This window comes from Leptopilina boulardi, unplaced genomic scaffold (genome assembly GCF_019393585.1).
Source record: "Leptopilina boulardi isolate dan_hultmark-lab unplaced genomic scaffold, ZJU_Lbou_2.1 LbouV2_397, whole genome shotgun sequence".
NCBI classification, from domain to species: Eukaryota; Metazoa; Arthropoda; class Insecta; order Hymenoptera; family Figitidae; genus Leptopilina; species Leptopilina boulardi.
In genome coordinates this window covers 496,489-523,328 of record NW_026137970.1, presented here as the reverse complement: position 1 = coordinate 523,328, position 26,840 = coordinate 496,489, and the positions used below count along the sequence as shown (strand labels likewise).

General features: G+C 25.8%; 1 protein-coding gene and 1 long non-coding RNA gene across 3 annotated transcripts in view; one reads left to right on the top strand and one right to left on the bottom strand.

The window, feature by feature from the left end:
- LOC127288903 (uncharacterized) overlaps positions 1–26,840 on the bottom strand; it is a 67,091-nt gene that overhangs the window by 36,221 nt on the left and 4,030 nt on the right. The window lies entirely within an intron of this gene.
- Positions 79–25,356, top strand: LOC127288895 (putative uncharacterized protein DDB_G0282133). 2 transcript variants are annotated; one of them, XM_051316595.1, is made up of 10 exons: positions 79–326; positions 10,518–10,847; positions 16,619–17,011; positions 17,174–19,062; positions 20,214–20,469; positions 20,639–21,196; positions 21,407–21,871; positions 21,982–22,401; positions 22,594–23,211; positions 23,757–25,356. In XM_051316595.1, exons 2-10 carry the CDS (start codon positions 10,521–10,523, stop codon positions 24,774–24,776), a joined length of 5,946 nt encoding a protein of 1,981 aa, XP_051172552.1. In that variant the 5' UTR covers positions 79–326; positions 10,518–10,520; the 3' UTR covers positions 24,777–25,356. The 2 variants fall into 2 exon arrangements, with proteins under 2 accessions (XP_051172552.1, XP_051172550.1); XM_051316593.1 differs by having other exon boundaries at positions 21,404–21,871.

The following is a 26,840-nucleotide window of genomic DNA, read 5'->3' as shown; positions in this document are numbered from 1 at the left end:
AGTGATTGTTCCTATGGCATAGCATATTTTTGGAGGGGATTTTATTTATTCTGAGTACTCGGAAGAGAAACTTTCAATCTGTGATTCAAGTTCCCGTCACTTGGACTTCTTAAGCAGTTCTAACTCATGTGCGTTTATTCGAAAATACCCATGTATTATCAGTGTTCTGTGAGAAATTTTTGTTTTTAAATATTAGGTTGCCATGATAGATGTTGATGACTTGTGTTATACGTTCAAGTGAAATTAATGAATTGGTTACCAAAAATTAAAAAGTTTTATAAGGAAGGATTAATTTGCGGCACAATCAAGGCATATTCAATTACATTGTAAGTGATATATGACACATTGCTAAAAATTCACAATATACTTTGTGTAAAATTAAAGACTATATTTTTAATTTTTTATATTTTTATTATAATTTTATTTTAATTACATTTATAGAAATAAAATTATTACCAATCTTCAAAATTATTGAAAAATTTTTACAATAACTATTCGAAAATAATTTTTTCAAAATTGTTAAAATTTTATTTTTTCATAAAGGGGTAAATGAAAGTTTTATCTTTGTTTACTAATTGGATGTTAAGAGGTACGTTTAGTGCGAGCACTATTAATAAATACTCCTGTTTTTTAAAACCATGATAAGTCGAAAAATGAAATAAAGAAAACAAAAACTGTTATAAGGAAATTACAACGGTTTTTTTGAATTTTTGAAAAGATTTTATCATCTGAGAAAATAATTACATAGATTTTGAAACTAATATTAGAATTCTTTAAAAATATAGAAAATTTTATAATAAGGGTTCCTTATATTATTTTGGTGGTATAATATTTTATTGAAAATTTGATTCCTTAAAAATTCGCATATTTAGGGAAATGTATAAAAATCGTATGGACGCTATATTACACACAACGTAGATCCGCCTCTGACAATAACTAGGACACAATGTTCTATATTAAAAAGAAAATGTAGGTAACTTTTGCTTTACTTAATTGCCAAATTTTTACATTCTCATCATATAAGAAAGTATTATATTTTTACTTTATTAATGAGTTTATATATTTTTTTTGTTTAAGCATTATATTTTTTTAATGAATAAACTGAGAGTGAAAATATTATATTTTCATTTATATATTAATATATTTATTAAGTAATATATATAATTTAATATATAATAATATGTAATTTAATATATTTATTATATTTACTACATTATATCAAAATAAATTAAATAATTATAATTATCTTAATGTTTCAATTTGAAATGCATAATTTTTAATAAAATAATAACTTACTTTATACACTTATAAAAAAGGCAATCAAGTGAATGTTTATAGTCTAAATAATGTAAAATATTTCATTTATTCAAAATCTTAAAATAAACAGAATTTGTAAACATTACATTAATTAATAATTTCAATGATTAATTGTTAATATTTAGATACTATAAAAAGAATAATGAAAGAAGAATGGTTTAAGAATAAACAAATTTTTCTTTTGTTTTAATGTTGAGATTTAAGATCATAATCTCTTCAAAATTAAATGGTTTTTAATTATCTTGCATATCTAAACAAATATCATTATTTATCTTTTCTTGATATTAAGTAATCTTTCTGTACAAGAAGAAAGAATTTATTTTCACGCTTCTCGAGCACAAAAATTTTCTCGGATCTCGTACAATCATTACGTTTTTTCAAGTTTCTACTAATTATTCCGTTACAGATTGATCCGTTATGTCAGATAAGTAGATATTTTTCTGCAAGGAAGCTGAATACTTGAATATGGAATATATTAAGTACAAATGAAAAAAATTTGGAAAGTTATATTATGGAAACTGTTTTTGTCAAAAAATCTATTTAATTTTGTCTAAAAGGTTCGATTTTTTTTAAGGGTTAAAATAAAATATTTATTATTAGATCTATCCATGATGCGATAATTAATAGATAAAAAATATCATTGAATTTTATATTATTTATTATATTTATTAATTTTTATTATCATAAATAATAATTTTTCTTATTTTAAAATAATCATATACTTACGAGCAACGATAATTTCACTTAATAGTAATTTCACTTAGTAATAATAAAAGGTTGAGAATAAAAATAATATAAATTCAGTAGAAGAAACAGGATTTAAAATAATATTAAGGCGAAAGTGGAGGTGGTCTTTTCAAGAAAGTGTTTGTTGTCTACATGTAAGGGGCACACCCGACCTGCATTCCGAGTTTACTATTACATACCAAATAATTTTTCAATAGAGTCGTGAGAATAGAATGGATGACCGATACTGATTTTAGATCGATATATACCATATATAGAGATCAAAGAATTTTCTAACATTTCGACCAATATTTAATATAAAAATATAAAAAAAATTTAGAGAAATATTTACAATTTTTTAAATTATTAATTAAATAATAAAATTTAACTAACGGACCAAAAACAAACATGATTTGCAAAATTTTTGAAAAGAAATTATGTAAAAATGAATTCAAACGATATTTTAATTTGTTATGTATATATCCTGTTTCTTGAAATATGAAAATTGGTATATTTAATTTAATTTACAGTCATAATCATAATTAAGTTCTAGTCGTAAGTTTATCTTTCTGTAAGAAACAAGCTAAGTTGGTTGACAACTTCTCGGGTGTAATTTTTCTTTGGAGACATCAAATATATATATTTATTATATAAGTAGAAGTTTATTTTTTAACAGTGTTCGCAGTAAGTGTCCACATGCCGTATGGCGGAAGTATATATATATATATATATACATATATATATATATATATACCCACGTGAGAAAATCAGAGTGGATTTTTTCACGCGGAAATCCGTATCGCGATTTGAAACAATCCACTTGAAATCCTCATGGATTTCCACGTGAATTTCCGCATAGATTTCCTGACATTCTTGTAATAAATTTTATATACGTAATATAACCTTTTTAAAAACGTGGAAATTTGTCAGAGAGACCCTTTTGGGGTTAAAAAAGTCCATTTTTTATTGTGTTAAAAAGGAACAAAATTTTCAAGTGAATTGTTTCAAAATCCGAGTTGATAAACAAATAACAGTTTGTTTTCCCTGATTTCCAGTCAAAATTAAAATTTTTTCCCTGACCCTAATGAAAATATTTCAAGAGATTTTCAATAACAGGCCTTAGTTAGATTGCACGACTTTTTAGACTTTTTAAAAAAAGTTGCATTATTAAAAAAATTTATTAACTTCAATTGTTTGAAAAGTCAATTATTTTAAATAATTTAAAACAAAATCTTCCTAAATTACATGATTTAAAACAGTTTTCAATTGAAAATTCTAAAATACAATTATTTCTAAACTTTGTATATAAAACTCTTTCTTGAATAATTTAATTTTAATAATTTTAATAAAGATTTTCGAGAATTCAAATTATTAAAACATTTTACAATTGAAAATTCTCTATATTTCTATTATTTATAAAAATTTGATTTAAAATTCTTCGCTAAATTAATTTTTTTAATTACTTTAATACAGATTTTTAACAATTCAGGGAAATAAATAGATTTTTAATTAAATTAGTAATTGAATGTTAATTCACTTAAAAAATTTTTTTTTAACTTTATAATTCTTTGTTTAATTAATTATTTCAACAGTTTTAATTCAATTTTTCAAAAATTCAATTATTTAAATCATTTTTAATTAACGTTTTTTTTACAAGAAAATTATAATTTTTAAAATCTCAAAAAATGCAATTATTTCTAAAAACTTTAATTGTAACTCCATCAAAATTCAATTATTTAGAACATATTACAGTTGAAAATTCTTTAAAATTCAATTACTGTTTAAAATTTGTAAAAAAAATTTCATTATTTTAAATTTATAAAAGTTTCAATTAAAAATCTCCTGAAATTCAATTATTTCTAAAAATTTTAAATCAAACTCTTCCAAATTCAATTATTTTAAAAATTTTAATTAAAAATCTTCTGAAATACCTACAATTATTTCACAAATTTTCATTACAACTTTTTTTTTTTAGTAATATTTCAATCAAATTTTTCTAAAATTTAATTATTTAAAACATTTTCTAAAATTCTAAATTCAAATAATGTACATATGTAAATCAGACTTGAAAAATTTTCTTCTTTTTAATGGAACTTTAAATTATTTTTCACAATTTGTTCTGAAACTGAATTGAAATCTTGAAAATTTGTCAGTAATTCTTGAAAATATTTCTGTGAAAAATTCTTATTAAGGAATTAATAAATTTATTTAATTTCTAATATCAAATTGTTAATAATAATAAACTATTTATCAACTAATTAAATTAATTCAAAAAAAAAAATTGACTTTTTGGACTTTTCATATAATGTAAATCGACTAAAATGACTTTTTTTTCTTTCCATAGTCGATCCGAGGCCTACAATACTTATAAAAATGTAAGACAATAATTTTTAGAAGCAATAGTTTGAATTTAACATTTGAAAAATTATAATTTAAGTAGCATTTTTAGAAATTTGATATTTTTTCAGTACTTTTCATAAAATTCCTCGACTTTTCCATGATTTCCCTTACCCATGGCATCCCTGAAAATTCAACCCGGCTTGTACATGAAAATGTACAAGTTCTTGTACATATTCATTAATGAACTTGTACATTTTCTTGTACATGTTCAAGTAATGTTCTTGAACAAGTTCAGCATCCGGAATTGAGACATGTTCTTGTACCAGAACTTGTACAAGATCCTGGACAAGAAAATGTACATTTTTTGTACATATTTTTTTGTACAGGTATCATGTACATTTTCTTGTACCAGATGTGGAACATGTTCTTGTACATGTTCATTTAAGTTTTTAAATTAAAAATTAAAAACTTTAAAGGCTGTGCAGTAGTTTTCTTAAGCATTTACAGCTGTGCAATAATTTTTAGCATGCATAAGTGAAGAATCTTAATAATTATAACTTATTAAAATTTTAAATTTTTTTCAAAAACATTTTTAAACAAATGTTCTTGTACAAGAACATAAACGTGTTCATGTAAAAGTACTTGTTCATGAAACCTGCACAAAAAATATGTACAAGAACATGTACATTTTCTTGTACAAGTATATTTTCTTATCCAAGATCTTGTACAAGTTCTGGTACAAGAACATTACTTGAACATGTACAAGAAAATGTACAAGTACATTGAAGAACATGTACAAGAACTTGTAAATTTTCTTGTACAAGTTTTTTCAGCCGGAAATATTGAGGTAATATTGCCGCAAGTTTACCAAAAAATATAATTTAAATTTTACTGGTCAATATTGTCTCGAGTTTTCCAGGTAATATTTTATTAAGTTTACTCGGCGATATTTTTTCAAGGCAAAAAATAATCAATGACAAATATTGTCCCAATATTGCTAAGAAATATTCGCAATATTCTTGTGCAATATTGTATCAATATGTTATTGTGCTATTTTGGGTTGTTACCTTTTTAAATCTATGATAAATTAACTGATTTAGATTTAGAGAGTTCAATGTTCTTTGACTTTCTATAGCAGTGTCAGAGACCTATAATTTTTACCTGTAATTGTTATTATCTAGTTAGCTTTACTTTCAATATGCTGTAAATTTGTGATATTTTTGTCTGCTGTTAAAATATTTTCTTTTATTAATTTAAGATCAACATTTCAGCCGTGCTACATATGAAATTTATTTTTTATGATACGAAAACAGCTTCGAATAAATATTGATACAATGGAGATTTTTTCTTTTCTAAACAAATAAAACTTACACATAATAAAATATAATAGAATTTTAAAAAACAAGTTACTTTCTCATAGAGATTATTTTTTATTGTAAGAAAAAGTTGAACCTATTACATTTTTTAATATTTTAAAAATAACTATTACAAATTTTTTTGAAACTTTTTTTTATAACTTTAAAAAAAAACTTTTTTCAAATTCATAATTCAAACAAAAAATGTCATATGTTTATAATGTTAAAGAGAAAGATTTTTTTCTTCTAATATCCAAATATGAGTTTTCGTAATATAAGGACTAATTCGTTACCCCTCTCAACTTTCTTTTTAATTCGTACTAATGACACAAACGTGTCTATTGCAGGTCCAATTGTAAAAGTAACTTGTCCGCTTTATTATACAAGAGTACTACACTAAAACAGTTATAAATTAACGCTGTTAATGTTATATATTAACACTTTAGACATGATCTGCAATGCCAAAAAAATAATATGTAATATAACAAATAATTTTGCTAATTAAAGTTCAAATTTTTTAAATATATTAAAATTTTTATTGTGTTGAGTAATTTACGGGTATCCCAATTTACATCAGAGTGATTCAATTAATAAAAATGCAGAAGTTTGAATGGACGGAAAGAGATAAAAAATGTAATGTAACTCAATAAAATGAGTTTATTTCATTTTTATAACATCATATAAACAAAACATAGTCTTCAATGAATATACCATATACTAAACATTTTTATATCTATACGTTGGTACTTCTGATAATAATGGAAAACATGCTAAGGAAGTATAGTAGACAAATGTCTGTTTCCTAGAATATTTAACTTTATATTACATTTGACCATTCCTATAGCAATGGAGAGTAGAAAGGATGTTGCTTATACTTCTTGTAAAAGAGAGAAAGGTGTCCTCCTTTCAACGCGTGTCCCGAATCAATAATTACTCGTATTAACTTTGAATTGAGTTCGGCGATATAACTCTGAAGACTATAAAGAATCTAATGTAAAATCGTTTTTATTTTTTCGTTAGACGAATTATCAAAAAAAAAATTTTGAATAAAACATAAAAATTCTTATAACTGTTATAATTTTTGAAAGCCTTCTGTCAATATTAGTGACCGTTATTTTGAAAAATGTCTATAATGTAAACAACGAAGAATTTTTTCTGTCAATAGAAAACTAACATACAGCTATAGTCTGAAAATTCAGAACCAATAAAAAGTAAATTAAAGAAAAAATTGTTTTAGATATTAAATTCTTGAAATTTAAAAAAATAATCCCTTCTCATGAAGAAATTAATTACTTAAATAGTATAAAATCCACGTTTTACATTTTTCAGGTAGTTTACGGAAAATTTGCGCTGTAATCTAAAGTGTTATATTACATGGTAATTACATGCTATATTAGAAACGCATGAATATATAATGCCTAAAATTAATTTGTTACAATTTTTATTTGATAAAATTCATATATATTAGATAGAATTTTCTTTTAGACGAATTTATATTTGTTTGAATTATTTTTTGACAGAATTTCCATTAAATCGATTTTTTATATTACAAAATTTTTATATAATTGGACATATTATATCAAATTTTTCTTTTGAAATAATGTCTATTTTTAAAATTAATCAATTAAAAAATAACCAGAAAATTTTTATTGGTTAATTTTAAAATTCGCGCCTAAATGTTTCTGTTAAATGTTTATTCAAACAAATTAAATTCTATCTAATAAAGATTCGATCAAATAGAAATTAATGATTTTAAATGTCAAATGATTAAAGTTAAATTATTTTTCGGTTCAATAAAAATTCTGTAATATAGAAATTCGGATTAATGAAATTTCTGTCAAAAAATAATTTGAACAAATGTAATTTCAACTAAATAAAAATTCTTTTAAATAAAAATTCTAACAAATTAATTTTAAGCAATATTCATGCGTTTCCTACATTACACACTACAAACATTTGTTATAAATCTGAATCAATCAAAATTAATCCACTAATTCAAATTAGTGAAGATTTCTACTAATTTTTAGTTATTTTTACTTTACTAAAAAGAATTTAATAAAAAACAGATCTATTGAATAAAATAGTAAAATTTTACTAAAAATTAGTGAAAATTCTAACTAATTTGGATTTTAATTAACGACATTGCCGAGAGGCAATATTCTATGTGAAATTCGAAATAATATATCCCAAGCAATCTTTAAATATAATATTACTTGTCAAACAATACTGGCATAGTGCTTATTATTTTTAAACTAGAGATATTAAAGAAATATCGCAGGATGTATCATATTATTGAAATTGTTATTTTATAGAAATCACTAAAAACAATTTATAAGTAAGTAATAAATAATTATGAAATAATTAATAAGTATATTAATTAATAATTTTAGTTAGTAATATATTTTAATATCGTTTCGATTGGCTTCAACAAAATTTTTATTCTGAGGTTCACATATTATGTAGTAGATTTTACTCCTTTCCGTGTTTCGATAGGGGTTTAACAGCATTTTTGTTGCATACTGAACTAGTTAATGTAGTTTATAATATAACCTGTTTTCGCAATGGAAAATTCAACAATTTTACAAAAAATCAACAATTCCGTGCAGTTAAAATATTATATCTGTTTAAACAAGTAAAATGAAATTATTTACTAATAATATCTGTAGCAAAAAGAAAAGTTTTTAAAAAGTCTAACTTGATTGAAATACAAACAGCACACGAAATTTCCTGAACATTACCTATAAACTTGATCTGCAATCTTTGATATTTTCACCTTAGAAAAATTGCAATATTTATTCGATATTACTTCAACATTTCCGTATAATAATCCTTTTAAATATTTTTTCACAAATGAACATTACACAGAAAAAAAATTATTTGGTTGAATTAATTCAAATTATTTAAAAAATATTTACTTGGATCAAATTTTTTTTTTGCATCTATAAAATATATATTTAATTCACATAATTTTAATTATTTGAATTACACTTATTTAAAATAAATAAATTTTAAATAGATCAAGTAAATAATTAATTAGATCTAATAAATAATTTCTTTAAACAAAATAATATGATTTTTCAAATGTGTATTAAACTGATATTTACTGAGCTTCGTAGGTAAATATTTCGAATATATTAAATACCTATTGCGTGTTCTTAATTAAACAATAAATCTTAAGTTCTGTAAATTAAAAAAAAATTGTAGTATGCATTCAAACTTTTCATTTGCATATATGTTAAATTCTTCTATCATTTTTCTAAGATTCATCGATGTCGAACATCTAGAAGACAACTTTCATTTTTTAGGCATGGTCTAATAACCCATTTATTTCACATCAAAATCTATGATAAATACGCTTTAACATAAAATCAACTTCAAATATTTGAAAAGGATGCTAGTCATTGTACCCGTTATTTTATAATTCCGTGTGGAAATTTTCTCAATTTAGATAAAGTTTGACAAATAAAGAATAAAGTAATAAAATCAAAAATATTTAAAAAATTTATTATTATTATTTTTAAACCCCCGTATAAAAAGGTTTCATAACAACCCGGCTGAAAAAACTTGTACAAGAAAATGACAAGTTCTTGTACATGTTCATTAATGAACTTGTACATTTTCTTGTACATGTTCAAGTAATATTCTTGAACAAATTCAGCATCCGGAATTGAGACATGTTCTTGTACCAGAACTTGTACAAGATCCTGGACAAGAAAATATACTTGTACAAGAAAATGTACATGTTCTTGTACATATTTTTTTGTGTAGGTTTCATATAAATTTTCTTGTACCAGATGTGGAACATGTTCTTGTACATGTTCATTTATGTCTTTTAAATTAAAAATTAAAAACTTTAAAGGCTGCGCAGTAGTTTTCTTAAGCCTTTACAGCTGCGCAATAATTTTTAGCATGCATAAGTGAAGAGTCTTAATAATTATAACTTATTAAAATTTCAAATTTTTTTTCAAAAACATTTTTAAACAAATGTTCTTGTACAAGAACATAAACGTGTTCATGTAAAAGTACTTGTATATGAAACCTGCACAAAAAATATGTACAAGAACATGTACATTTTCTTGTACAAGTTCTGGTACAAGAACATGTCTCAATTCCGGATGCTGAACTTGTTCAAGAATATTACTTGAACATGTACAAGAACTTGTACATTTTCTTCTACAAGGTTTTTCAGCCGGGAATTCGATCAAACTTTGATTTTCCTTTCGCAATATTGGATCTGCCTTTTTGAATCTTTAAAATTTGATCTCAGATTCTTAATCAACGACCCCAAAAATCTCTGAGTAAACATTTTTAGTCGATTATGATGAACTTTTAAAAATTTTGATCTTGAAAAAAGTATATAATATTTTTATAACTTTCAAACGCCATCCCTTATAAGAAAGAAGTACTAAACTAAGTACTGAGTAGAAGTACTGGAAAAAGTACAAGATATGAGTAAGTATATCATCGGGTGCACAATTTATGTACTTGATAGCTATAAAAAAAAATTTTCACTCTTGAAATTCTGCAGTATAAAAAATTGAGTATATGGAAATTCTGTTAACCAATATTTCTAAGAAATGAAATTTTAGTTAAATAACAATTCAAAGTAATAAAATTCTATGTAATTCTTTGCTTTTTTAAGATCGGTCTAACTTTGTTTGTAAAAGTTGGTTCGACATTAGATGATAATGATATCTCTGTCTGTCGAGCTAAACTGGCATATAAATTGTGTTAAATATTATTTTTATTTTTTATTTATGATTTATATATTTCTAATAGGCTATGGATAAAACCATAATATTAATTTTTATTATTAAATTAATATTTTGGACACAAACTGAAGCCACTCAGAGATGGTCTCGACAGATTTCCAATAGTGATTGGGTTCCTCTAACACATCATAGACCTAGTCAAAGAAGTGATAGTCACTCACAAGAAAATGTATTCTCATCTTCTTCACAAATAAATAGAGGTTCATCTGTGTCACTTTCACCACCTCTTCAAAAACAATATCAAGATCAGTTGTTGCAACTACAAAGAACTCAAGAAAGTATTGAGAAGCTTTTAAATCTTCAAGAACAACTCAGAATTCAACAACAACTACTTCAGGTACCTAATGCAAAGCAGGATATATTTGAATATGGGTGATTCTCCAGAAATCGGTCAAACCTGTGCCCAGTGGGCACAGGAACGTCTTAAAAACGTCGAAAAGACGTTTCATCTCTTTTCGCGGACATCCGGGGACAATAATAGTAATGTCTCGGAGACGTTACAAAGACAATTAAAAGACGTCTAAAAAAACATTCGAAAGGACATCTAAAGTACGTGTTAAAGACATAAAAGGGACGTCTTAAAGACGTCTTTTGGACGTCCTTTTCACATTCCATCAAATCTTCTTCAATAGAAATTTCTTTCACAATATTTTCTAAGTTGAAATACAGTAATACTTTATTAAATTTATCCCACACAGCACCGAAAGTTTCCTAAACCTGTATTAAAGCTGTGCGTGCCAAGTTGGAAAAATTTACCGTAAAGCTTAGCACAGGTTGTGTAAATATGTAAATGTCCGCAATTGAGTAAATGTTTAGCGTAAAACTGTACTGAATCTTTAAATTACGTATTTAGTACAGGTTTAGCGTAAAACTGTACTGAATCTTTAAATTACATATTTGGTACAGGTTTAGCGTAAAAATGTACTGAATCTTTTAATTACATATTTGGTACAGGTTTAGCGTAAAACTGTATTTTTCGAAAAATAGTTTGCCAGTTTTTTTTCGAAAAGGTTAGAAATTTTTCGAAATAGTAATGTAGGAAAATTTCGAAATCTGTTTTGATTTTTTTCGAACAAAGTGTTAAGAAAAATTTCTAAACTGTGTTTGATTTTTTCAGTAACGTGTTAAGATAAATTTCGAATCTCATTTCGATTTTTTTCTAACCAGAAATTGAGAAAATTTTCTAAACAATGTTCGATTTTTTTCAAATAACCTGTTAAGAAAAATTTCGAAACTGTGTTCGATTTTTTCAGTAACATGTTAAGAAAAATTTCGAAACTCTTTTCGACTTTTTTCTAACCAAAAATTGAGAGAAAATTCTAAAAAGTATTTGGTTTTTTTCAAATAAAAAGTTAAGAAAAATGTCAAAATTTTATTTGATTTATTCTTAACTTCTTAATTTTAGGGATTGTTATTAGATATATGATAGAATTATAATGATTTACAAATAACTATAATTTTATTGAATAAATCAATCTAAAATTTTTTACAAAATACATAATAAGTATTCTATTACAATGATAACTTTAAATTATAGTTGTTCATCTTGTATAACCACATACGACACAATAACTTCCAGAAAAGTTTTTAAATACTTTTTAAACATAAAATTATATTATTCTTAATCCAAGAATTCATCAGTTCACATATCACATCACGCACTTCACATCACTTCACAATGAAATTTATTACTTACAACACTAACTTACTCGCAAATTTAATACATACCTCTTCGGCAAATGCTGAAGAGCAACTGAGGATTCAAAGTCTTTTCAAAGAAAAATTCTCAGAAAATATTTAAAATTTCGAAAAATTTTGAAAATTATCGAAACATTTTCTCTATATATTTCAAAACAAAAAAAAATTCACAAACTTTCAATCTGGAAACATCTATGAAAAAAAAACTAGTACCGAAAACGTCATAAAATAGTCCCTCTTACAATGGAAAACCCTTGTAGCTGGTCAATATGAGCCAAACCAGATGTGACAAACTATTCAAAAAGACAAAATACTTTGAACATAAGAAAAAATTTTTCAATCCTTACTTCATAGAAAAAATATTTCACGATATGTAATAATACTTTATGAAATTAAATAATTTATAATAATGTTTATTTATAATAAAATAGAAAAAATTAAATTTTAATTGCTTATTTAAAAATAGGTTTTTATAATACTTTTCAAAAATGATAACCTATTCTTAAATATAATTAACAAATTATTATATATTGTTCTTATTGTTTAATAATTATTATTTACTATTCTTATTATCCAAGCAGCACGTAATATTACCTGAATATCATGATAAAATTTGTTTAAAATATTTCAGTGATATACTAGTAATAATTCACTAATATTAAAATTCTTGTTTTTAAATAAATGTGTAAATAATAACTAAAGTCTCCGTATTCTTAGGAAAATTTTCTAGATTTTGTTAGTAAAATATCTCATTTGAGTAGAAAAATATCATTATTTTTTAGAAAATTAAATTTCGCAACAAAACTAGAAATTTTCTCAAAACGTTCTGCTATAATTCATATTTAGTTAAGAAAAAATTCGAATTCTTGTAGAAAAATTTCTTTCATTTTTCGAAAATCATTTAATCTTACTGACTTTTCGAAATTTTTCGTAACAGTTTTGAAATTATTCTACACTTTTCGAAAAATATCGAAATTTGTGTAGAAAAATCGTTTTCTTAACGTTTTTCGAACTATTTCGAACTATTTCATGAGAAAAATTTCCAAAAATTTTTACAGTGTACTGAATATTTAAATTACATATTTGGTACAGGTTTAGCGTAAAAGTTGCCTGAACATTTAAAATAAATCTTTTGTAAATTTTTATCATAAAATTTGCTTAAAAATTAAAATTAAATCTTTATTACAGTTTTAGTGTAGAAATTGTCTATAAATTTAAATTAAAGCTTTATTAAATATTTAGTGCGAAATTAAACTACAAAAGTGTTCATTACATTTTCGTTAAATTTTTGATATTGAGAAATTGTTAACTGTAAATGATGCAGACAATTGAAATAACAAAAAAATAACTAATTAGAAAACGTATAATTAAATGAAACTTCAAATATAGTGTACACAAATATATTTATTAAAATTTTGCATTTTCCAAAACAATTATACAAACAAATTTAGAATATTAAGAACGTTAAAAATTAATTTTTCGTTGTTGAGTTTAAGAAAAAAATTAATACTGAAGAGTTTTAATATGTAAAAAGTTTATGTCATTAACATAGGTTATTTATAATATTATTAAGTTGTTTTATTTAAAAAAAAAGTACCAAAACTCTTAAATCCTCTATTTATAATCAAATTGAATTGAAAACATAACGTTTTAAATTGAAAAAAACATTGTTATTTAATAAATTATTTTATTTATTTAGAAAAAGTTCCTAGAGCTTTAATTAATTAAATTTTTTCCCTTAAAGTTAACGTTGGTGCTTATGGGAAAAATAAAATCAGTTGATTCTTTCCGGCTTTTTGATCCATGAGAAATCTTCAAATTTTCCTTTTCTTGCTTCTGCAATTAGATTTTAAAAACAAAACAATTGATTAAAATTTTTTATTTTTTTGGTAAAAATCGATACATTATAAATTATTTACAGTAAGAATAATAATAATAATTATAATTTTTTATTATTAATCAGGGTTGCCACAGACCTGAAAAATTTGGGAAAGCTGGAATTATCATGGAGATTTTTTTCAGTCTTGAAAAACCTGGAAATGTCAGGGAATTTTACAAAATTTCGTTGTGATAATTATTTTTGACTTATTAATTATTTCATTTCGTGGTTTATTTCAAGAAATTAATTTACAGAATAAAAAGTTAATTATAATATTTATATATGTGACGCTCCAGGGTGAAAGGGACCTTAGCTCCAAACAAATTTTAGGTTATATTTGAGATTTTGAAAGTGAAAACACAAAACGATTATTGAGTTTTAAAACAAACCACTGATAAATAGTTTTTTATTAGATACAAAATATTCAATAAAAACTATTTTTCACTTACCATAGTAAAAAATACACGTTTTATCCAATTAAAGCTATCACATAAACATTTCCCACTATACTAGTTATTTTTTTATTTATATGAATTGATAGCATCATTTGCAGTTAATATTTTCCGCTCAGTATAATTTTTTTATTGAAAAAAACATTATTTCTACAAAAAACTTTAATGAAAATGTAATTAACACTTTTTGTAGTTTAATTTCGCACTAAATATTTAATAAAGCTTTAATTTAAATTTATAGACAATTTCTACACTAAAACTGTAATAAAGATTTAATTTTAATTTTTAAGCAAATTTTATAATAAAACTTTACAAAAGATTTATTTTAAATGCTCAGTCAACTTTTACGCTAAACCTGTACCAAATATGTAATTTAAAAATTCAGTACAGTTTTACGCTAAACCTCTACCTAATATGTAATTTAAAGATTCAGTAAAGTTTTGAGCTAAACCTGTACTAAATATGTAATTTAAAGATTCAGTACAGTTTTACGCTAAACCTGTACTAAATACTTAATTTAAAGATTCAGTACAGTTTTACGTTAAACATTTACTCAATTGCGGACATTTACATATTTACACAACCTGTGCTAAGCTTTACGGTAAATTTTTCCAACTTGGCACGCACAGCTTTAATACAGGTTTAGGAAACTTTCAGTGCTGTGTGGGATTTTAAGTTTAATTTTATAATTTTTAAAAATATACAGAATTAATAAAAAAACGTATATGAAGCTGGGATCGAACTAGAATACCTTGGGCTTGAAGCATTGCGCCTTAAGCACCTCAGCCGTTTAAGACAGATATATATCCTCAACAAAGTTTACGATCTCACTTCTCAATAAAATGAATTTTAATAAATTAGAAAAATTCAAATAACTTTTATCTTCAGCAGTTTCTACACGAAAAAAATTTTTTTGTAGCGAAAACACTGCAATTTTCAGAATAGGCAATTTTTTAAATTGCTATGTAGACTATAAGAAAATTGAGTTTCCGACAAATAAATTGGTAATAGTTTCCCAAAAGTCAGCTGTTTATGAATACTTCAACTGAGATTTTTAGATAACACGCAGAGAAGCTGTTGATAACACAGCAAATTTTTTTCCGTATAAGTCCGAGTTGAACTTAGAAAATAATAACATTATCTATTTATGAAAATTTTTCTATTTTAAAAATTTGAAACAAAAGTTGTCTTTAAGTCATCTTAAAGAAAACTAATGGCCAAATAGAACATTCTTAGAACGTCTTTAAGACGTCTCAAAGGCGTCTTTTGAACAAGTGTGCCAACTGGGTTTTGATAATGGTACTTTATTTTAAAATTAATTTTTTTTCGTACTAATCTTATTTCTTAGCATTAAAAAGAATTAATCAACAACTATTTGAGCTGAAATTTATTTTTTGCGTCCTGTATGAGGAATTATGGAATTTAGCTTTTCTGAGCGACTCATAATTTTGAATTCAAATGTTAGGATATGTAGTTTAAAATTAAATATTTGTTTTTAAATAATTAGTGAATATTTTAAACTTATAACTACAGTAATACTTTTCTTTCTCCATATCTGACAAACATAAAAAATTGTTTTAAAAATCTATTACATAAATTAACAAGACTATGATTAAAACATAACTTCTAAATTTATCCATTTAAAATACAGACCTTTGTTTTAAATAAAACTTTAGCCAATTTATCGCATTTTATCTAAAGTTTTGAAAATCCATCATTTTAAGTGGAGCTGGAGTTTACAGAGGTAACAAAAATACGCAACAAAAACATGATTATTATTATAGTTTAATTGTTGATTTTGATATTTTATTTGTAAACAAATGACTTATTCATTTTTAAAGAAATAAAAAACAAAAAAAAATGCTTCTTTTGCTTTTAGTATTGATAAATATAAGGTTGAAAAATAACCCTAAAAAGTTTCACAATTTTTTCAATTAAAATTTTAAAATTAAGTGCGGAAGTAAAAACGCCTTGTTTCTGGAGAATCACTCATATGCACATCGATTGTCTTATTTAAAAAGCCGATATCATTTAGATTTTTGTACTCGCCTATAAAATGATATTTTTTACATTTGTTAGTCGCATGCATATATTCAGGATGGCATTACCAATCGAGATCAAGATAAAGAGACATTTCATCAAAGTAGGATACAAAACGTACAAGCAATTCCTCAACTAGTTCCAGATGTTTTAATGCCTCCAAATGCGGTATATAAATCTTCATCCCCAATATTTTCTGAATCAAATCCGCAATTGAAAGACGAAAGACAAAAGTTAAGAGGCTCTGGAACATCCAAACTTCATCATAATTCTGAAAATCGATTTAAAGTTAATAGAGAACATTATTTTAAAGATTCGAAACAGGATGCATCACCAGATGAGGCATTCGAAAGTCATAAACGTTACAAAAATGATAATAAGGTTAAATTTTTACCACAGCCGTGGTCAAAACAAGATGAATCTGACGAAGAGGTATTTAAATAAAAATTTATAATATAATAAAACAACCAAGTTAAATTACAATTTTTTTGTTTGACAGTTTTCTTGTATTATATTTGCAATATAATAATTAAAAATAAAATTTTCCCTTACTAACTATAAAGTTTTTTTTTTAATAATAAGCAATGATTTCAGATTCAGTTAGTCTATGTTCCAGCCGAGACACTGCTTCAAAATAGTCAAGAAAAGAATGAGAAAGAACGGTCACGAAAAAAGCAAAATTTAAATAATTATCAAGATAGCCAGGGAGTTCAGTTGCCACCATCAATATTGAGCCAAAAAAGTTTTTCTCTTAAACATTTTGATCAGTCTCAAGATAACATAAATGAAGAGGATCAATTTTTCCAAGAAGAAGGAATAAAAGAAATTTTACCCTTACACGGCGAACAAAAAGATTTTCAGAAGAATTCACAGGTATTTTCAAACAGTATGACAAGGAATCACGAGCCAGATATAATAAAAGATGAAATTAAACAAACTGAGTTACCAAAAGTTTATGAAGGCAGAGAAAAACAGGAGCAAGAGAGGAGAAAATTAATAGGAAGTAGAACAAAAGAAGGTAGAATAAAGCAAAATCAAGATAAAGAACAATATGATAAACAAACACCTTTAGAAAGAAAAAAAGATACCGAATATCAGAGAAATATTAATTATCAAAGTGATATGGATTATTCGAGAGAAGCGCATAGATTGAAAGAAAATCGTAGAATCTTACCACGTCAAAAACAATCTTCTCAAACAGCTTTTAGGCAACTACCTTCTAGAAATGAACCCTATATGACTCAAGATTATCAATTTAATGAAGATAAAATCCCACAGTCATTAATAAATAATGAGCAGCACTATCAATATTTTACAAATGACCCCGACAATGTTACAAATAACAGGAAGAATAAATTTCAACCACAGATTGATCAACATTACTCAACTGATGATGAAGATGACGTCACTACAACTTCCGTTTCCCCTAATCAACCACCTTTATCAATTTATTTGTCAACAAAAGTAGAACCTCAGAAAGTTGATGTTAATGATTTACTTGAACTTCTACAAAATGCAAAGTCAATTGCAGTGGTGGATGTTATACATCCAAATACTCCAAAAGTATTTGTTGGACCAGCATATCTAGAGACTCCACCTGGATACGTCAAATTTGATCTACCTTATTTGTCTTCAATTGAACACTACCTTTTTGATAAAGATGTACAAAGATTTCCTTTTTTTGTGGCTCCTCTAAGTTTTGTACCTCGGCGCGGTTATTTCAAAATTCCTTTCCCAGCTCCTCATATTGGATCCATTATTGTTAGTACAATAGAAAAGACAACAGAATCAGAAGATTATAAAAATCGTCACAATTCTAGTCCCTCAACAGAATTTAATTCATATACTTTCAATTCTTATCAAACACCTAACGATAAAATTGCAACAACAACTGACTACAGTACTGGAGTTGTTGATTCCTCTTTGTATAAAGAATCGCAGTTTTATCAAGATCAAAAACCTTTATTTCCTGCTGTGGATACAGAAAAAGAACAATTAAAAAATATAGATTATTTTAACAATTTTCCATCATCTTCAGGTTATCATGATACAAGTTTTGTAACTCCTTCTTATCAGACAAATTCTCCTCAAAGTACGCTTCAGTATGAAAAAGAAATGTTAACTATTCCCGATTCCCAAACAGGAAAACATTTATATAACCCCACGTATGTTACTGAAAACCAAGAACAAAACCTCCATAATCATCATGTTCATAACTCTAATGTTGAGCCCTTGGGTCCTACTGCTACCAATACTAACTATCCTTCACATTACGAACCAGAGAAAAAACAAGTAATTAAATCAAGTCAATACAATTTGTCTGCAAAATTACCAGCAATATCGTCACAATTACCTGGATTGGTAAATTCATTAATGGAAAAAAATGAAGAGATACATTCTTTGACTACACCACTTACCACTAGTACAACAACTACAACAACTGAAGCATCACCTACAACTGTACGCAGTCGTGGAAGACAAAGGTTTGATGATTTTTTATATATTAGACTTGCTTAATATATCTACTATGTATAACTTTTATTTTTGATACTTTCACTCAATGTGAAATTTGTGTTACAAGATTTTGCCAAAAATATTGTTTCGTATGATCACGTGTCTCAATAAATAACATGGCTAAATATTTACTCACGAATTATCGCATATATGTAAGCCATAGTCGAACTTACCGTCAGCTCAACCGTGACTGCCTGCTAAACATATACTCATGAAGTATATCATATTCAGAAGTCTTAGTCGAACTTATCGCAAGCTCAGCCCTGACTACCTGCTTAGTACCAATTATCGCATATCCGCAAGGCCTAGTCGAACTTATCGTGAGCTCAACCGTGACTGCTGACAAATTTCTACCCATGAAGTATATCATATTCACAAATTCCAGTCAAACTTATCCTAAGCTTAACCGTGAATGCTTGCCGACTTCTACCAAATCCAATCGGTCTCGCTATATTTTTCCTATAATCTACGCGTGAAAATACGTATGTGTACTAAATTCCAGTTTTTCATATAGCAAAATGTGGAGGTTAAGGGGGAGGACTGGGTCATTTTTTGCAATTCTTTTGAAAAAAACCAAATTCTTTTCTTTCTAGCTCGTAGCCATCAAATCCAATCTGTTTCGCTATATTTTTTCTGTAATCTACACGTAAAAATACGTATGTGTACTAAATTGCAGTTCTTCATATATCCCGATTTCATTAAAACCATACTATAAATGCTCCCCACCACTTAATATGAAATTTGCTCGAAATCGATGCTTTCGGATTTCGAGCAAATTTCACATATGGAGGTGGAAAGCAATTCTTTCATGAGTTTTAAATGTTTATAGTATACTGATGGGACTGAATTAGTATATACCTTTCCTATTACCGCAACAAGTAAATTCATGTAATGAATACACGTTTTCATGAAATATTTGAAATAAATTTTGTTGATAATATTCTTATAGAATTATTCTTATTAAAAAATGAATAAAATTAATTTAATATCTAATAACATTATTTATTTATATTGAAATATTTATGAAGTAATTAAATTTAATTAAAATAAAAAAATTGACTTTCGATAATTTTTATTTTTCATTAGAAGAAAATTTTGTTCACGTTAATAATATTTTTAGGGTAAGAGTTGTTCCAACAAAAAGTACAACATTACATCCCCCTGTAAAATCAGCGACAAACAGATCCCAGAGACCATTCACTCGATCTAGAACCCGTTTAACTACAACTACTGAAAAATACCAAAGAAGTTCATATGAGCCTAAGAAGAGTAAACCTGAAACAACTAATAGGCATTACACAGAAAATGAATCTCGTAATCCTTCGAATGAAAAAAATCAAAAAGTCAGAGGAAGAAATAAAATAAATCAGTCAAAGGTAGTAATAATTTATTGTAATAAGATATATTTATATATGCATGTTTGAATAATAATAAATTGTTTCTTGTAAGTTAAGGAATAAATTTTTTTTAAAGATTATTATATAATATTTTACGTGATGCACATGATGTTTACATTTCTTACGAAGTACAAAATTTTTTTTATAGAGTGGGGATCATTTGCCAAACGAACAAGGTTATTCGTCTAATCAACAACAAGCAGAAAAAGCCTATTCTCATCAAAGTTCCACAGTTTATTCAATAAATGATGATGAAGCTCCAAAATTCCAGAGTGGCTCTACGTTTCAAAATATTGGATCCCAAGAACAATCTTCAAATTATAGTGACTTTATAAATCAACAAATTTACCAACAAGATCGTCAATTTACAAATAATAGCAGTCGTTCCCCATATACAAACGAAGATTTAAGATATCAAACAGAAGCCACACCGTCAACGTTAAAGGATTATTCATATTATTTGCCTAAGAAAACTGGAAATAAAGGTTATACAAACGTTGATCCTACTCAAGTATCTGAGCTTGATGAATCTTATCAGCAAGAATACTTACAATATAATGGTGCTTTTCCAAGTCATGTCAATCTGAAGTCACCAAATGATAATTACGAATCAACTGAAAGAATAAATTATGAAACTTACCAAACTGGAGTTACAAATAATTTTGACACTTCACATTATGACTATTCTACGGATCAACCAACGGAGGTATAACTTTAAATAATAAAAAAATAATAACTTTAAATAAATGTTAATGTATAAAGTACCTTCATTAATCCAAATAATTAACCACACATTTTTTAAAAATAATTTTTGATTAACAAAATTACATTTTTCTTATCAGTTTGAATTTAGATAATTCTAAAAGAAAGCTTCTTTACTTAATAAATATTAAAAATTTGAAATCTGTATTAGCAGTTGACAGAATTTCCCGTAACTCCAACAACTTTAAATGCACGTGTATTAGGAGTTATTAAAGAAAAACCAAGAGAGCGTTTAAACGAACGAGTTCAACAAGAAGTACAAACCCATCATAACAAAATGCAACCTGAATATGTTCGTATTACTTCTACAATAAATCAACATACGAAAAAATCATCTCCTAATTTAGGTAACCGAAACAGAGAAAATATATCTTCCCGATTAAGAACACGTACTCGACCAAATTTTAAAGATTCACAAATACAAGTCGATGGTCAACATTATGTGAGAATTCAGTCTGCCATGAAAGACAAAGAATCGATCGTTTCATCTGCAACTCCAGAGTCAGTAACTACTTTAGAAGAACCGGAAACTTTAGAGGAATATGGATTTTTCAAACCACCAAATTTTCAGTCTACACATTCTGAAGAAAATGTTCATTTAAGAACGAAGGAAAATCAAGTAAAACTTTTAATTAATTTATATTAAAATAATTTCAAGCATTTTGACTAATATTTAATATGCAACAAATTTTTTGTGTTAAATTAATAGTTCTAAAATTTATTTTTAAGGGACACATTAAAAATGAACAAGATAGTGCAGGAATATATGCAGATTCAGTAATAACACAAAAACATGATTCTAAAAAACGGCCAATGTATTTATCTTTCAATAGAAATTATCCCAATTCTATAACAACGACACGCACAACACCTATTTCTTTTGAACAATCTAAAAACACTTCAACTTCAAAATCAAATACTGACGAAACAAAAGTAACGAAAATTCGAGGTAGAGTGAGAAGACCTGGTAGAAAACGAATTACCACAACTACTACTGAAGCTGCATTAGAGGATCGTAATGAATTACAATTTAATGAAAATTATTTTCATATGGCTGAAGTGACGCCCAAAAGTTTCTCCACAACCAATAATAAGCAGTTATACTTCAATCGCAGAAATTTACCCAACCGTAAACAAGGAAACTTGGAAGTAAATATAAACTGTTTTTTATTATCTACTTTTTCTACAGAAAATATGATTATATATCATCAATAATAATGTACAATAATTTAATATATATTTCCTTTCTCAGCTTTGTTTCTATTTGATTAGACATGATTAATTATACAATTTACAATAGATTCATATATGTATTTATTTTCAATTTAATTTATTTTTCAGGATCCACAGGAATTTGTTTTGAATGTGCCAAAAACATATTCCAATCAAAATGAGCAGTCCACTATTCCATTTCAAAAATACATCCAGAGCAGTAGTGGTACACAAAAACATTTGCCCTTACAACAATCATCTGATATTTACGAAGCAGAAAGTCAGTGGTCTACAAAATTATCAGGAAATGCTTACCAACAAACTTACTCTTTACACGATATAAAAAATTTAGAAAATAATAACACTTATTTAGATAGTGAAGAAAGCAAACAAAGCTTTCAAGAAACTACAACTGTTGGTACAGATACTGAAATTTCTATCACCATCCAACCATTGGTAAATTATGAAAATATTTACAGCCAAGATGTTACATCAAGCGAAAATAATAATGTGGAACATACTGAAAATTCTGGAATGATAACAATTTTGAATAATGATGATAACAATAATCATAATATTAATGACTACAACAACATCAAAAACAGTAATACCAGTAACGGAAATAATATTAATGTAGAAGGATCTAAAATACAAACTGTTAATGAATTTAATCAGGAAAACATTAAAGCTGACTCAAATGAGGAACTTACAACAGAGTCTCGCATAAAAAATGAATCTCGTAGGAAGGTAAAAACTATTGTTTTAAAATTTGTAACTAATTTCACCTAAGTTGTTTGTTTATTCTCTTCATGTTTGTGCAAATCGTTTTCGATGTTGGAAACTTAAAAAAAATTGCATATATGGCAGTTCTCATGTATTTCAGCGTCCTCTTTCAAGATATAACAAAATAATTAACATTCGACTTAAGGGAAAAAAGTTATGACAGTTTAAACAAAATAAATGCGTGAATTTCTTATGTTTTTCTATTCTGAGAGAGTTCGCTTAAATACATGAGATCTGCATTATGCAAATTTTTTTAGTTGCAAACATCGAAAACGATTAGTGCAAATACGAAGAGAAAGAACATCTTGGACAAAATTGGGTTGTATTTTTTAAATGTTTCTTATTTACAAAAAAATCTTTTTAGTACTTCAAGATTAGCAGTATAACTAATGTTAAATAATTTTATAAGTAAATAAAATAAACAAAATAATTCGACGGCTAGGTCATTTCTTATGTGTGGTGTGAGCTGTATTTGAAAGTAAAGTAAATTGATAATTAATTTTTTTCAGGTTGGGTTTCGGAGAAGAAAAGTTAAAGTCAGAGTAAGTCCTGTTTCTGAAGAATTTGTAACCGCAGAATCTCAAAATTATGGTTCACCTGTTAACATACTTATTAAACAGTCGAATAAAGATAGTACATTTAATGATAAATTTCATGATACAAAATCATCATTTTCAATTACACAAGAAGAAACAAGTTCGAAAGTAAATAATGACTATGTTGAGATGTTAAAAGTATCTAGTGAATCTATTGATGTGATTAAAGAAACCACAATGTATCCATCTACTGATGCTGTAAGACAAACGAATGAAATTAAAGAATTTATTGATGAGACAACAATAAAAGTTGAAAGAACAACTAAACCAAAAGTACAATATTTTGATGAAATATTTGATTTTACAGAAAATCCAAATTCTTTTTTTAGCAGCGAAAAAGAATCTAATTTGGAAGACATAAAAACTCAGACACAAGCTAAAGAATCATCCGAATCTTTAAACGTAACTAAAGTGGACAATACTATTGACAATAGCATCAACATTTCAACTGTTATTCATCCAAAAAATCACAGATTAGAGTGGAGTGAAATAAAATCTACTAACTCATCTCTCTATGAAATTGCAAAAAATGAGACCATGAATTCCAGAACTCAAACAATGTTGGAAAATGTAAAAGATGGAAGTAGAAATAGTAAAAATAAAACCAATAAAATTTCTGACTATGTTCAAGCAATTTTTGATAGCATCAAAAATGATAATGAAAATATGAATGTTGAACGAAGTTTTCTACGTCCTGTTCAGTTTAATAATTATCAAACTACAAAACATTCCGTTGAAGATATAACAAAAGAACATAAAAATGGCAATTCTAATTTTAATATTACGAATAATTTATTTTCTAAGCCACCTGAAGTTACAAAACTAGGTGAGATTTTAAGAACATCAACAACTACAAAAGTTTCACATATGACTGAAATTTGTTATCGAGGTCGCTGTGTAATGACAAAACCAAAAGTAGATCATTCTACGTAAAATTAAGTTATTGAATTGATTTATAATCGCATTTTATTTGGTTTGAATAAAAGAGCTTAAAACTGTTCTTTTAAATTTAAAAAGGAGAATGTAACCATTAATTTGGTTAATAAAACACAATACCGAATTTTCATTTTCCGTTTGTTTATTATTTATTCGTATGAAGTTGCGTTAATGTCTTGAGAGTTAATACTTCGAAGTTTAAAGTTTGTGTTAAGGTTTAAAAATTTAGGAAAGTAACAAAGACAACAAATATGCAAAATGTTCATACATCTTTAAAAACACAATTAAAAATTCAAGAACAAAGCACAGTAAATAGAATAAAGCAAACTTAAAGAACAATATTAATGTTTTACTTACCTAATTCTTTTGTATTCAATGTGCTTTTTAGAGAAAAATACAATAGTTTTGTAGAAATTGTAAAAAAATTAAAATTTTCAGTTATATTGTTTGAGTATGTTCCACGTATGAACTATGATGAGAGTAAAAGACATAATATAAAAACATGAATTAGTTTAATAATAATATGCTTTATGTAAAAATAAATCAAAAATTAAATAAATATATATATATATATATATTTCAACACTCTTTTTTCCTGTAATCTGTTTTAAATTCCAAAAAATTCATAACATTTCAATTTCAATTAATAATAATAATAAATTTAAAAAAGTACCCACACAGCACGACATTTGTCAGATAGTTTGGATTGCATGTTTGCTGCAATGTTGCAAAGTGTATGTAAATGTCTTCTCTCCCAGAAGTTTGTCACGAAAGCTTGCAGAAAGTTAAATTTGCAAACGTACTGCAAGTTTACTGAGCAAAATAGCCTAAAGTTTACATAGCAAACTTGACGAAAATTTGCATAATAATTTTACTGAAAATTTCTATGGTAAACTTGTTGAAAACTTTGATAGTATACTGTTAAATATTTTCGTGCAGGTTCATGTACATGGAACATGTATTATTTATTTAAGAATTTTTTTTTTAATTTGAGAGTTTAATAATTTAGAATCATTAAAACTCTATACTGATATATGTTAAAAATTATTGCGCAGCTGTGAAGTCCTAAGAAAACTACATCGCAGCCTTTAAAGTTTCTAATGTTTACTAAACGAAGACATAAATAAACCTGTACATTTTCTTATATACAAATATTAAATACATATGATGTATTCCACGCCAAAGTGTAAGTCCATCTGCAATTGAATCTCCTATTTTTTTGTGATTTTTAATTCTTTTAGTACTAATTTTTTGAATTGAAGTGACTAGCTTCTATGAATTTTTTAAAATTTTTTTAGCAAGCCGTTTTCGAGTTATGGAATTTGAAAATTGAAGAATTTTCATGACTTTTAATTTTTGAATCCTCATAACTTCCTTAAATTTTAAAAGTCTTTTTTTAAAATGTGTGTTTTTAAAGGTACTTTTCAAACAAAAAATCGAAAATTTTTACATTCTCATCATAAATGAGAAAGTATTCGTTTTGGTCGATTTTGACTTTTTTCTAATTCCAGTGAATCTCCACGTTTTGAGACCTCCTGATGCCAAAAAAAATATGTTTTGAAAACCTGTCCGTCTGTCTGTCGTTTGTAGTCTGTCTGTAGACACTTTTTTGTCCCCACGATAACTTGAACAAATCTTAACGAATCGATTTGAAATTTGGTACACTCTTTCAACATGTATAAATGAAGCCTGAGTTCGTTGGACAGACTAATCCGCCCAAAAATTCAAAAATTATTCAAATTTTGAATTTTCAAAAAATTCAAATTTAAGAAAAAAATTTTTTTCTTAATTTTCCCTTAAAATACTACCAAAAGTAAACTTTTTTCCTTTAACACTTTTCGATAGAGATTAAAACAAAAAAGTTATTCAAATTTTGAATTTTGAAAAAAAAATTAAATTTTTCAGTTTTTTTTTGGTTTTAAATTTCTATTATTTTTCCCTTAAAATACTCCTGAAATGACAAATTTTTTCCCTCTAACACTTTTCAATAGAGGCTACAATAAAAAAGTTATGAATTTTTTAAGATCAAAAAATACCAAAAATTCAATTTATAGTGGATGA